We start from the raw sequence: 12,474 nt of genomic DNA, 5'->3' as shown, positions 1-12,474 counted from the left end.
TTTCAGGGTACACACACACACACACACACACACATTTTTCCTTGAGAAAACTGTAGTTGAATGACACTAAGAAGATTGTACACACACACACACACACACACGCACGCACGCACACACATACATGAAGGAATGAGCACGCACACACATACATGAAGGAACGAGTTTGTGAAAGAAATGAAAAGGAAATGTAATTTTTGGTGCAGACAAAGATGGGATTTCCATTTGGGAAGAGGAGTTTGCAGTGACCCCTCAGCTGTCCGCTGTGGACAAGGCTACATTGTTCCAGCCCAAACCAGAGCATGGTTGGTCGAACACCTTCCGGGCTAAAGAGCTTTTCCTCAAGCAGGGGCTAGGCCCTACTTGCCCTCCCTGCGACAGCAGAGCTAGGTGTGGGAGCTACTGTGCAGACGAGGGTGAAGGATGCTACCATGCTGTCCAGGGAGGACTCAGCCTATGAGGTGTGAGAACGGCCCCAGAGGACAGGAGCCGAGCTGGGCAGCAGCCGTTCCTTAGCCACTGAGACAGGCTGGAAGCCCCAAGTCCCAGCAGCACTCTGGATGCATGGCAGAAGCTGGTTCCATTCTCCCTACATCCTGTCCAGCATCCATGCCCCTCCTCCGTTCCAGGTTTGCTGAATGAGAACCAATTCATACAGAGCTTTGGGTACCCTTGGATACTGCCCTAGCCAGGCTTCCTCCCAGCCTGTCACCTCCCCAGAGACAACCAGTGTAGTAATAAGAGCAGCAGGGCTGCGTCCCCAGCACCCCGGCCGCCTGCTAGCTTATGCCCGAAATAACAACACACAAACTGTATTCATTTAAACACTGCTTGGCCCATTTCTATCTAGCCTCTTCTAGGCTAACTCTCGCACCTGGGCTAGCCCATTTCTTATAATCTGTATAGCCCACGAGGTGGCTTACCAGGGAGATTCTAGCCTACGTCCATCCTGGGTCAGAGCTTCATCGCGTGCATCTGCCCAGGAGAGGGGAGCATGGCGTCTCTGCTCCAGAGAGCAGAGCTGTCGAGTCTGAGCTCATTTCCTCTTCCTCCCAGCATTCTGTTCTGTTTACTCCTCCCACCTATGTTTTAACCTATCAGGGCCAGGCAGTTTCTTTATTGCTTAACCAATGGAATCAACAGATTGATATATGACACTCCCACATCAAACCAGGATCCCCTTTCATTGAGCCTATAGCTATCAAGGGTGAGGCCCAGTGCCTGTCCTCAGGCACTTCTGCTCATCAGGCCTCCAATACCCTGTCTACTCATCCTTACTTGTAGCCCAGTCTCCCTGTGACAACAAAGTGTGTCAAAATGGCGGCCAGTGCCAGGCAGAGAGCAGCTCCGCAGCATGTGTGTGCCAGGCTGGGTATACTGGGGCCACCTGTGAGACAGGTGAGTGGCCTACACACAGGATGGGAGGTCGGGGACTCTGGGTGGCAGGTAGTGCTTGGGAGGGCTCCCTTCTTGAGGTTCAATATGGTCACAGTCTGGCTTAAGCTAAGCCCATATCTTTCCTGCCCCAAGATGTGGATGAATGCAGCTCCAACCCATGCCTGAATGGAGGATCATGCGTTGACCTGGTTGGAAACTACAGCTGTGTTTGTGTGGAGCCCTTCGAGGGACCTCGATGTGAGACAGGTAGCTGCCACATCCCCCTCCACCGTGACTGCAGCTTGTACAGTGGCTGTCATTTTAGCCACTCCCGGTTCCTTCCTTCCCGCCCCCCCCCCCTTCTCAGCCCTTCCAGAGCCACCAAATGGACAGAGCAGGAAGCAACCAGGTTGGGTAGGTCTTTTCCTCCTTGAGCATTGGTCTCCATCTAGAACACGCAGGAGCAGATGACACCATTCCCAAGTCCGTGTTTTCAACTCAGGATTCTATGCTCTTTAGCACTGTTTCTTTCCTGGCACTGAAGAGCTGTAGGGAACAGACAGAAAACTGGCCTTTGCCACATGGGACCAAGTGTGCTCTTTTCTACCCTACCTCATGTTTTAAATGTTGGCTGTGCCTTGGTAGATCAATGACAAAGCCAACTAGAGATTGCAAAGCATGGTGTAAAAATGCGATAAAAGGCCGGGCTGTGGTGGCACTCACCTTCATTCCCAACACTCAGGGAGGCAGAGGCAGACAGATCTCTGTGAGTTCGAGGCCAGCCTGGTCTACAGAGCTAGTTCTTGGACAGCTAGACAGCTAGGGCTGTTACACAGAGAAACCCTGTCTCTGGCTAACTTTAGGGTTCACAGTTTACCCACAAGGAAGACCCAGATGGATGGCTTCTGTCAGATGCCACAGCAAGAGGCCAGGCCAGGCCCTGGTGAAGGCCTGAGAGCAGAAAGCAGGAGTGGCACCCTGCCCTCACTTTCTGACTGTATTCAAATCCCCATTATTTGGTTCAATAACTGCCTTGCTTGAGTAGTTATAGAAAGATCGGTGTAGTGAACTAAATTTATATCAGAAAACAGGCAAGTGCTTTCTATTTTTTTTTTTTTTTTTTTTGTGAGACAGGGTTTCTCTGTAGCTTTGGTGCCTGTCCTGGAACTAGCTCTTGTAGACCAGGCTGGCCTCATACTCCCAGAAATCCGCCTGCCTCTGCCTCCCGAGTGCTAGGATTAAAGGTGTGCGCCACCACTGCCCGGCAAGTGCTTTCTATTTTTGTTTTGTTTTGTTATGTTTTTTGTATTTTTCAAGGCATGGTTTCTCCGTAGTTTCTGAAACTAGCTCTTGTAGCCCAGGCTGGCCTCAAACTCACAGAGATCCGCCCGCCTCTGCCTCCCGAGTGCTGGGATTACAGGCGTGCACCACCACCGCCCGACTGCTTTCTATTTTTGTAAAGAAATATTGTTTTATGCCAAAAAACAATGTTGACAGAGGAGGATTAGTTGAGCCCAAAAGTTAAAATGCCAGCCAGAGCAACATAATGATACTGGTTTTTTTTTAAAAAAAAAAAAAGTGTGGTGGGGTGGGAAAAAAATCAAAACAGAATAGAGACTTCTACATACTAGTACAGTAAGCTTGTTAAACTTACAAGTATAAACAGTGGGTCTAACTACAAGAAGTTGGTCAGGATTATATATTTTTTAAAAAAGATTGTCACTGGGCAGTGGTGGCACACACCTTTAATCCCAGCACTGGGGATGCAGAGGCAGGTGGATCTCTATGAGTTCAAGGCCAGCCTGGTCTACAAAGTGAGTTCTAGGACAGGCTCCAAAGCTACACAGAGAAACCCTGTGTTGAAAAACCAAAATAAGCAAACAAAAAAAAAAAACAACAACAACAAAATCAGATTATCTAATCTGCTGCTAGTTAGCTACCCAGGAAATTCCCCTTTCACAATCAACAGCTAGCAACCCAGACAAAATCTATAAAATTGCTGTCTTCAGCCCTTAGACCACAGCACAGAGTTATCAACCCTAGAGAAGCCCTATCCTTGCTCCCCCAGATCCTGCTTGGGCTATTCCAGGCCATCGTGTGGCCCAAGTGACCAGTCCCTCTGACTTGAGGAGGACAGTCCAGCACAACAGCAGCTTAAATGGGGAGGTGGGAGCAGAGCAGTCGGAGTTCTGGTGGAGGGGAGGATCCTGGCAGCAGGAGGCCCCCTGTCTTGACTTGGCGGGTCTGGGCCAGGGATTCTAGCAGGCTGGCAAAAAACCACTGGAAATCAGGAAACCCAGCAGCTCCTCAGGCTCAACAGGGCTGGGGAGAAATCCAAGGAGCTGTGGAGCTCAGAGAGCCCACACCCTGGGCCAGGGTGGAGCAGAGCCTCTCTTGAGCAGGAGCTACTGTGGAAGAGAGGAAGAAGCTGCTAGAGGACTATACCGGCCTGGACCTGTCCCCAGTAAACCTTAGAAGGAAATGCAAAAGGACCAGCGGACCCCAAGCCTTAACTGTGTGCAGAATAAAATCCTACAGATTTACCACAGAATAACAGGAATCTGACAGAAACCAACACCTAAAATTACCTCAGTGAAGTCATTAGGTATGAATTCAAAGAAGTAAAGTAACCTACAGACAGATGAAAGAATTACTAGGCACAAATAATCAACTAATAAAAATAGGATTAATCTTCTCAAGACTGTTAAGGCAAGGAAACAGGAGATATGTTTAACATTGCTAGCAGTGAAAACTGTGTCTGAATTTCTAGAGTCCAACTGGTAGTAGTAACAGCTGGTGAGACACTGAACAACAACAACAAAAAGCCAATGAGAGAGAAAATAGAAACAACAGACAATGCAGAGAGTAAGACTGGAAAAAAATAACTGAGCACCAGGGGCTGTTAAATAACGTGAACATCTGGCATCAGAATCTGAAGTCTGAGAAGAAGAAGGAGATGAGGGAGGGAGTTACACAAACAGTAGTTGTAACCAAAAATTTCCCAAATTTGATGATAATTGTATCCCAGGTTTTTAAGAAATCCACGTGACTCTACAGAGTCTCACTATGACCAGTCTTCTGGACATTAGAGATAAAGAACTCATCTTCAAAGCCGCTGAGAGGAGCAGTGGATGGAGCTGAAGAGATGGCTCAGGAGTTAGGGGCTCTTGTTGGTCTTCTAGTGGACCTGAGTTCCATTCCCAGCATCCATGGTGCTAACAACCAGCTACATCTCCAGTTCCAGAAACCCTCGTCTGGCCTCTGACACTTGAACAAATGTGACATACATGTAATCATAAATAAAAGCAAACCATTTTCTAAACATAAGTCAACAGAAGTGTTTCACGTCTAGAGAAGCATGAACAACAGGAGATGCTCACTAGGAGCCAGGCAAGCCCAGCATCACCAGCCTAGTGCTACAGAACTACATTCCAGAACCGAGGAGAGATGAATACCTGCTTGCAGAAGCATTCAACAGCATGCCTTTCTCCTGAAGTGTTAAAGAAGCCGGGTGGAGGTGGCACACACCTTTATCCCGGCCAGATCTCTGGGTTAGAGGCCAGCCTGGTTTACAGAGCGAGTTCCAGGACAGTCAGGACTACACAGAGAAATCCTGACTCAAAAAACAAAACAAAAACAAAAAAAAGAGAGAGATGTTAAATGAAATTCTTTAGACAGAAGAAAATGATCTAAGACAAAAACATAGATCTACTCAGAAGAACAGAATGTGAGACGCCCAATGTGAGAACTCACAGAGGCCAGGTTCTCTTCCATATCCAGCAGCCATGGCTGCTCTTGCCCCGGCATTCTCGTCTCTCTCAAGTGGCTGCTACTTACCACTGTCTTTCTCGTAGGAAGCTACCCAGTGCCTTCCCCCTGCCTCTCCAACCCCTGCCAGAACGGGGGCACCTGTGTGGATGCGGATCCGGGATACGTGTGCGAGTGCCCTGAAGGCTTCATGGGCTTGGACTGCACAGAGAGTATGTTGGGGCTGCCGGGGCTGTGTCCCAGGGCTGGGGCAGGAGAAGTGGGGGATGGGCTGCCTATGGCAACATCCTCCCTTGGGTTATACATGCAGGAAACTCTACGAGGGAAAAAATGTGTGAGTGTGTGTGTGCTCAGTTGTTTTGTTTGGCGGGGGAGGGGGGGGGGGACGTAGGATTGGCCAGGGTTAAGAGAGAGAAGATTTCACCCATGGAAGCTTCTCTCTTGTCCCCATGCAGGAATCCCCAATGACTGTGAGTGCCGGAACGGAGGCAGGTGCTTGGGTGCCAACACCACCCTCTGCCAGTGTCCTCCGGGCTTCTTCGGGCTCCTTTGTGAATTTGGTAGGTTTTCTGCCGGATCCCTGGATATCATTAGCAGGGTCACTGGGTCTTGGAGGTGGGGGAGCACCTTCGTCAAGGAAACAAGGTCCTCGGGAGTGAGTGGGCACTGAAGGAGCTTCTTCCTTCGCAGAAGTCACAGCCACACCCTGCAACATGAACACGCAGTGTCCAGACGGAGGCTACTGCATGGAGTACGGCGGGAGCTACCTCTGCGTCTGCCACACAGACCACAACATCAGCCACTGTGAGTGGCTAGGGGCAGGCCACCAGGGATCCTGGACAGTGGTCTAGCAGGAGAAGGTGCAGGTGATGCCACACAGCCAGGATTAACAGAGATGACGACAGCTTCACTTGCATGGGTTGCAGGGGTCTCCTTCACTCCCTGGGGGAAAAGATTTTGACAAAGATACAGTACCACAAGCTACCGTCCCTCAGCCCTTAATGCATACAATTTTGTGTGACCGATGCATTTACTACCATTAGTGTAAAGGCACTGATCGGTTAAGTGCTATGGGTCAGAGATACCTTGTTGGATAGGAAGCTTGAATGCTGCTAAAATCAAAGAGCAGGAGAAACTGGGGCGGGGAGCTTGAGGCCTTAGGGCTAAGGTGAGCAATGCAGACGCAACTCACGCAGAATATATTTTAAGAGGCCTTGGTTTCAGCCAGAAGGGATGTCAAGGTGACCCTAGCAGACCCATGCTCCAGGACAGCATTTCCCCTCTTCCCCCAGCTCTGCCGTCACCCTGCGATTCAGACCCTTGCTTTAATGGAGGCTCCTGTGATGCCCACGACGACTCCTACACATGCGAGTGTCCCCGTGGATTCCACGGCAGGCACTGCGAGAAAGGTGACGTGTACGCGGGACAGGGAGGGAAGTGGGGTGAGGGATGGGGCGGGGTGTGCTCTGGAGCGCCGCTGGGGGCGGGGCGGGGCGGGGCGGGTCCGGGTGAGGAGGGGGCGGGGCGTGCGCCGTCCCTGTCTCCGCCGTCAGCACCACGGAGAGCTCCCAGCCCGCAAGCCCGCTAGCCCACAGCTGTTGGTGTGCTGTCTCATCATTCTCTCTCTTTCCCCGGAGATTCCCTTGGGTTCTTTGCTCCAAGGAGCTCTTTGCTCCATCTAGGGCAGCATGTGCCTCGCCGTCTTTGACAGTTAATTTTTTCGTCACTTTGGTCACAGCACTTCGTCACTGGTTTGCATGCCTCTCAAGAGGCTTCATTTTTCCCCTCAGCATTTTTCCAAATAGATTTTAGAATGATTATATTGAACTTAAATTTTTTTCCATTCCGATTTTGTTAAATTTAGTTTAACGTAGAGGATGCAGACATTTTACATTTATCCACTTAGAATTTAAGTGTTCTTCCATAAAGCATTGGAGGTGTTGCCATCTCCACCATTTTCCCTTCCGTGCAATAACACACGGTGACACACACTCTCACAAACCAAGCATCTCAGACATCCCCTTGACTTTGTAACCTGATGCGGTGCTATGGGCATCCCACAGCCTGGCTGTTTGGGAGAGCCAAGACCATAGTGGATATATGAGGAGCCGCCCATATCACCTCCCCTTTTGTGTACCAGGGGTGTCTGAGACCCTCGCAACTGCCTCCGTCCCTGAAGTAGCAGAGAGGGCTACCCCTGAAACCCCATCTGCTCTGAGGGGGGACCTGTGCATTTGCTAAGGTGGCATAGAAATGATGAGACAGAGACACTTGTCCCTGTAAGCCTAGCTTGGAGAGGGTGTGGTCTCTGGGAAGGATATCCCAGAGAGCTGTGAATTCTGTGGCTGGGGGTCCAGAGTAGATTCTGGAAGGGTCCTGTATGTGTCTGCTGTGACTTGGGGCTCAATTCTCCAGTAAAGAGAGAACCGGCAGGGTTAGGGCTTACAGCCTGTGAGCTTCACCCACGCTTTGTTTAAACCTGGCTAATTTAGCTCCTGCTATGTTGGGTCTTGGGGCATAGCTGAGAAGCAGGTCTGACTTCAGGCCCATCCAGTACCTACCAAAGGGTTGGAAAAGCAGAGTACAGTAACAGGAACTCTGTATCGCTAAGGAGGCTGACCCACGTTTCACCGTCTTTCTCTGTCTTTGCACATAGCCCGGCCACACCTCTGCAGCTCGGGGCCCTGCCGGAATGGGGGCACATGCAAAGAAACAGGCAATGAGTACCACTGCACCTGCCCTTATCGCTTCACCGGGAGACACTGTGAGATTGGTGCGGCCCCAGGGCAGGGGTGGATGGTGAGGGACATGCTCTGAGCGAGGGCCGAGCCAGCCAGAATCCAGCTGGCCAAGCCCTGACCGCCATACACCTGCTTCTCAGGAACACCTTCCTGAAGTCTTGTTTCTGGGACAGTGGGAACTTGGAGAGGTTGGTGTCTATAACATTTGACTGTGATAGGTATCTTCTGCCTCCAGGAAAGCCAGACTCCTGCGCCTCTGGTCCCTGTCACAATGGTGGCACTTGCTTTCACTACATTGGCAAATACAAGTGTGATTGCCCTCCAGGCTTCTCTGGGCGTCACTGTGAGATAGGTAAGGTGACAGAAGGCAGAGATCCTCTCCTGGGCACATGGGAAAACTGGATCAAGGGGCAGAACTGGGCTGGGAGGGGTAGGCGGTGAGCTGAGTACAGGACGCGGGATGCCTCTATTCAATGCATGCCTCCGTACAACGCCGAGGACCTCGAGAGAAACATGGTGAAAAGGGTCTTCTGTGTTCTTGCAGCCCCCTCCCCCTGCTTCCGGAGCCCATGCATGAATGGGGGTACCTGTGAGGATCTAGGAGCAGATTTCTTCTGCCACTGCCAGCCAGGGTATACAGGACACCGGTGTCAGGCAGGTGAGAGCCAGGTGGGTGGGCTGGGAGCGTGGCATCTTTTGCAGATCCCCTAAGAGCTGGGCAGGGTAGGGAGGGTGTCCTGGTTACTTTGCTGCTGCTGTGACCTAGCACCATGACCAAGGCAGCTTACAGACAGGTTTATTGGGAGTTTACAGTTCTTAGGGTGAGTCCATGACCATCACGGTAGGGAGCATGGCAGCAGGCAGACATGGTGCTGGGGCAGTAGCTGAGAGCTTACTGATACACAAGCATGAGGCAGAAAGAGAAAACTAACTGGGAATAGCATTGGCTTTTGAAACCTCAGAGCCTGGCTCCAGTGATACAAACTCTATCAACACCACACCTCCTAATCCTTCCCAAACAGTTCCACCAACTGGGGACCCAGTGTTTAATTATAAGCCTATGGGGGCTATTCTCATTCAAACTACTGTGGGAAAGGGAGAATCAGTTTCAGAGGTGTCAGCCCCCAGAAACCAAGCCCTGTCCCCTTGAGCAGGTGATGTAGACATCAGGCCTCCCTGGTCACATGGATAGAATAGAGACTGGACTAAGTGGACATGCTGACGCTCAGGGAATGCTGATGTTCTCTTGCAGAGGTGGACTGTGGTCGCCCTGAGGAGGTGAAGCATGCGACTATGCGCTTCAATGGGACTCACATGGGCTCAGTGGCCCTGTACACATGTGACCGTGGCTTCAGCCTGACTGCTCTCAGCCACATGCGTGTCTGCCAGCCACAAGGTGTCTGGAGTCAGCCTCCCCAGTGCATTGGTGATTCTGTGGGCCCTCAGGGATGGGTGGGCAGGGCCAACACCTTTCCCTCACAGCCATATGCAGTTATATAGAGCCTGCACGCAAGCCCCTCCCCCACCTCCTCTGTAAATGGAGGCTGTACATCCTGTGGAGACACAGGTGATTGCTATCAGCTTTGTTCTGCGCTAGTCCTATTTAGAGCATCCCTGTCCTCGGAGAGACCGTGAACAGAGTGAACAGCAGCTGCAGACCCACAACTGCAGACAAAGTAGCTGAGGTCAAGAGTTAATCCAAGCGCAGGGTCCGAAGAAAGCAGATCTCAGTTCAGGGCCCCACCCAGAATTATAGAATCAAGCTGCATTTAAGCAAAATCCTAGCCCTCACCTATGCACTGAGGGAATGCTATTCCAAGCAGCATCCTCTCCAGGGTCATCCTGTGAAGCTCTTACCATGGCTGCAAGGGCATGGCATCTGCCATCAGGAACCGTGTGATTATAAGGCAGTTCTCACGACACCTACACTGGGACAGCACTTACGACAATTACCATTTCCCAAATGCCTGGAGAAGCCCACCCACTGTGTAGCCCCACAAAGATAAAGAGTTCTGAAGAGGCCGATCTGGCCTCAGGCATCTATCCTGCCCTCCCAAGTTGCATGGTGCCTCTCTCAGTTCTACTCCCCCCCCCCCCCCGAACATGTTGCCAGGTATGGAGCCCTGGAGAGAAGAGGGTTCCAGCAAGGAAAAGAGATCCTGAGAAGCACAGCCTCCAAAAGCCATGATGGGTCCATGGGTCCATGGGGCAGCTATCAGTGGAGACAGAAATAGAGAAGATGGCTACACAGCATAAAAGGATACTCGTCCACTGTACACATTTTATATTGCACCGTATATAGTGACAGTAGGCAAAAGGTCATATGGCGTTGGCCATGTACAAAGGGATCAGTAGAAATCAAGTAGAAAGATGAGATTTTAAACCACAATAGTTAAAATAACCAGCGTAATTTATTAGTAAATATTGATGAAGAATAAGTCAGTAAGTTGAAAGACAGTCAGGAGAACTTCCCCAGAAAAAAAAGAGGAGCAGGTTATGTACCAAAGAAAGTGTAGAGCCTGGAGGGGAGCAGCAGCACCAAGCCAGAGATGTCAGAATATCATGGGGGTAACAGTAAAACCTTGACTAGCCAGGGGGGACAGCATGGTGAAGGAATCACCTCAGCATCAGACTTCTCAACAACAGTGTCAGAGGGGAGAGAGAACGTTCTTTTCAGGGGCACTTGGGTGAGGACAGACAATCACCCTGGCTGAACTGGAGGTAAACACCATGAGACCTGTAGACTCATGCCTGTGAACCTCTCAGAACTGACGGTCCAGAATGTCAAGCGTCCTTTCCTATGTCAGAGAGGCTGCTGGCACTTTTCTCTCAGGACAGGGAACCACCCTGAGTAGGGGTGATAGGGAAGGGGAGATGAGCCACAAAGCAGGGCAAATCCCGTAGGGCCGGCCCAGTGCGGCGATGGCAGAGATGCCGAAGTCCCAGAGCAAGTCTTCACACAGCCTGCCACATGCCTGTGAAACCCGCACAGGTCTGAAGACAGCCACCCCATTCTCCCACAAGCCTGAGACCTGAAACCCATCAGGAGAGGCCTGCTCCAGCCCTCAAGAATTTAAACTAACCCCCAGACGCCTCCAGCAACAGTGAATGACCCAGTAACATTAGAGGCAGGCAGATCAGCCTGCAGGCTGCAGGGCAGAGAACAGCTTTCCAGCCCAGGGAAGAAATGCCCTACTTAGGTCTGTACTGTGTTTACCCTATGCTGGAGGAACAAGAAATCACAACAGATAATCTAGGAAAGAAATTATTAAAACAGGTCTACAAATGCCCCAGATATTGGAACTCACAAGCAAGGACTTTAAAATGCCACTATTACACTATTAAAACAAAGAAAGAAAGAAAGAAAGAAAGAAAGAAAGAAAGAAACAGCTGGATGGTAGTGCATGCCCTTAATCCCAGCACTCAGAAGGCAGAGGCAGGTGGATCTCAGTGAGTTCAAGGCCAGCCTGGTCTCCCAAGCAAGTTCCAGGACAGCCAGGACTATTGCGCAGAGAAACCCTGTCTTGAAAAAAAAAAAAACAAAACAAAAAAAAGGAAGGAAAGAAGAAAGAAAGAAAGAAAGAAAGAAAGAAAGAAAGGAAGGATCCAGCTGAACGAGATAAAAAAGAAATTTAAATGACAAAATAGAGACTCTAAACTGAAAATGCAACATTATGATAATTACTGGGATAGGCTGGTTTAAACTGGATTTCCAACAGAATAGACACAGTAGGAAAAACAATCACAGCATAACAAAATTATACAAACTGCAAATCAGAGAGAAAATAATTTAAGTGAATTATAAATTGTGAAAAAATAATTTCTAAATGACAGACTATTTGTTGAGAATAGTATTGCCTTAATTCCAAACTACATAGGCATTATAAAATTTGAGATAATAGACTAATATTCCTGAGGATAAAGACAAAAAACTTTAATGAAATATTACTAAATCAAACCTAGTATCACAAAAAAGACTAATGTCTCTCTCGGCAAATCGGATTATCTCAGGAGCAAAGGCTGGCACAGCATCTGAAAGTTGATCCACATTCACAATATTAGGAAACAGGAGAAACCATGTGATTCTCATTTGCTCCAGGACAATCTCCCCGCAGACCTTAGCTATGATAAAACAAACTCCTCACCAACTAAAAACAGAAAGGCATTTTTTTCCTCAGTCAGATTAAGAGCATCCATGAAAACTCTACAGCCAACAAAGATTAATGGTGGAAGGATGCCCACCACAGGGAAAGGCCACCCCGCCATGGCTTTCCCACATTGTCCAAGAGGTCCTGCTAAGGTGAGACGCTGCCATAGAAGGCTTAGCCATCAGCAAGGAAAGGAGGGGTCAGCTGTGTGCACAGAAAACCCTAAGCACATGCTACCAGAGAAGCTGCTGACACAGCCCACAGGTGAATGAGATTACAGGAAATGAGGCAGGCTGTAGGACAGTCCAGTTCCCATAGTCTCACCGGGAACATTTGGAGAATGCTGTAGAATGGTGCTGTGCGCAGCAGCTTCGGAGCCACAGCCTCTGCGTGTGTAAGAAGAATTACGTGAAAGCTAAGGCTAAAAGGTGCAGAGAAAGCAG

General features: G+C 49.7%; 1 protein-coding gene across 1 annotated transcript in view; it reads left to right on the top strand.

Moving 5' to 3' along the window:
* Positions 1–12,474, top strand: part of LOC121433465 (sushi, nidogen and EGF-like domain-containing protein 1) — a 57,370-nt gene that overhangs the window by 26,473 nt on the left and 18,423 nt on the right. Inside the window, exons 7-16 of the mRNA XM_041631892.1 lie at positions 1,282–1,395; positions 1,528–1,641; positions 5,229–5,354; positions 5,598–5,702; positions 5,833–5,946; positions 6,435–6,551; positions 7,799–7,915; positions 8,119–8,235; positions 8,428–8,541; positions 9,136–9,309. Coding sequence (XP_041487826.1) covers positions 1,282–1,395; positions 1,528–1,641; positions 5,229–5,354; positions 5,598–5,702; positions 5,833–5,946; positions 6,435–6,551; positions 7,799–7,915; positions 8,119–8,235; positions 8,428–8,541; positions 9,136–9,309 — 1,212 coding nt within the window. The remainder of the gene's footprint in view (positions 1–1,281; positions 1,396–1,527; positions 1,642–5,228; positions 5,355–5,597; positions 5,703–5,832; positions 5,947–6,434; positions 6,552–7,798; positions 7,916–8,118; positions 8,236–8,427; positions 8,542–9,135; positions 9,310–12,474) is intronic.

This window comes from Microtus oregoni, unplaced genomic scaffold (assembly GCF_018167655.1).
Source record: "Microtus oregoni isolate MIOR12 unplaced genomic scaffold, Mior012 000038F_ref0000394, whole genome shotgun sequence".
Lineage (NCBI taxonomy): Eukaryota > Metazoa > Chordata > Mammalia > Rodentia > Cricetidae > Microtus > Microtus oregoni.
The sequence above is the reverse complement of the archived record's forward strand: the minus strand, read 5'-3'. Positions and strand labels throughout refer to the sequence as shown.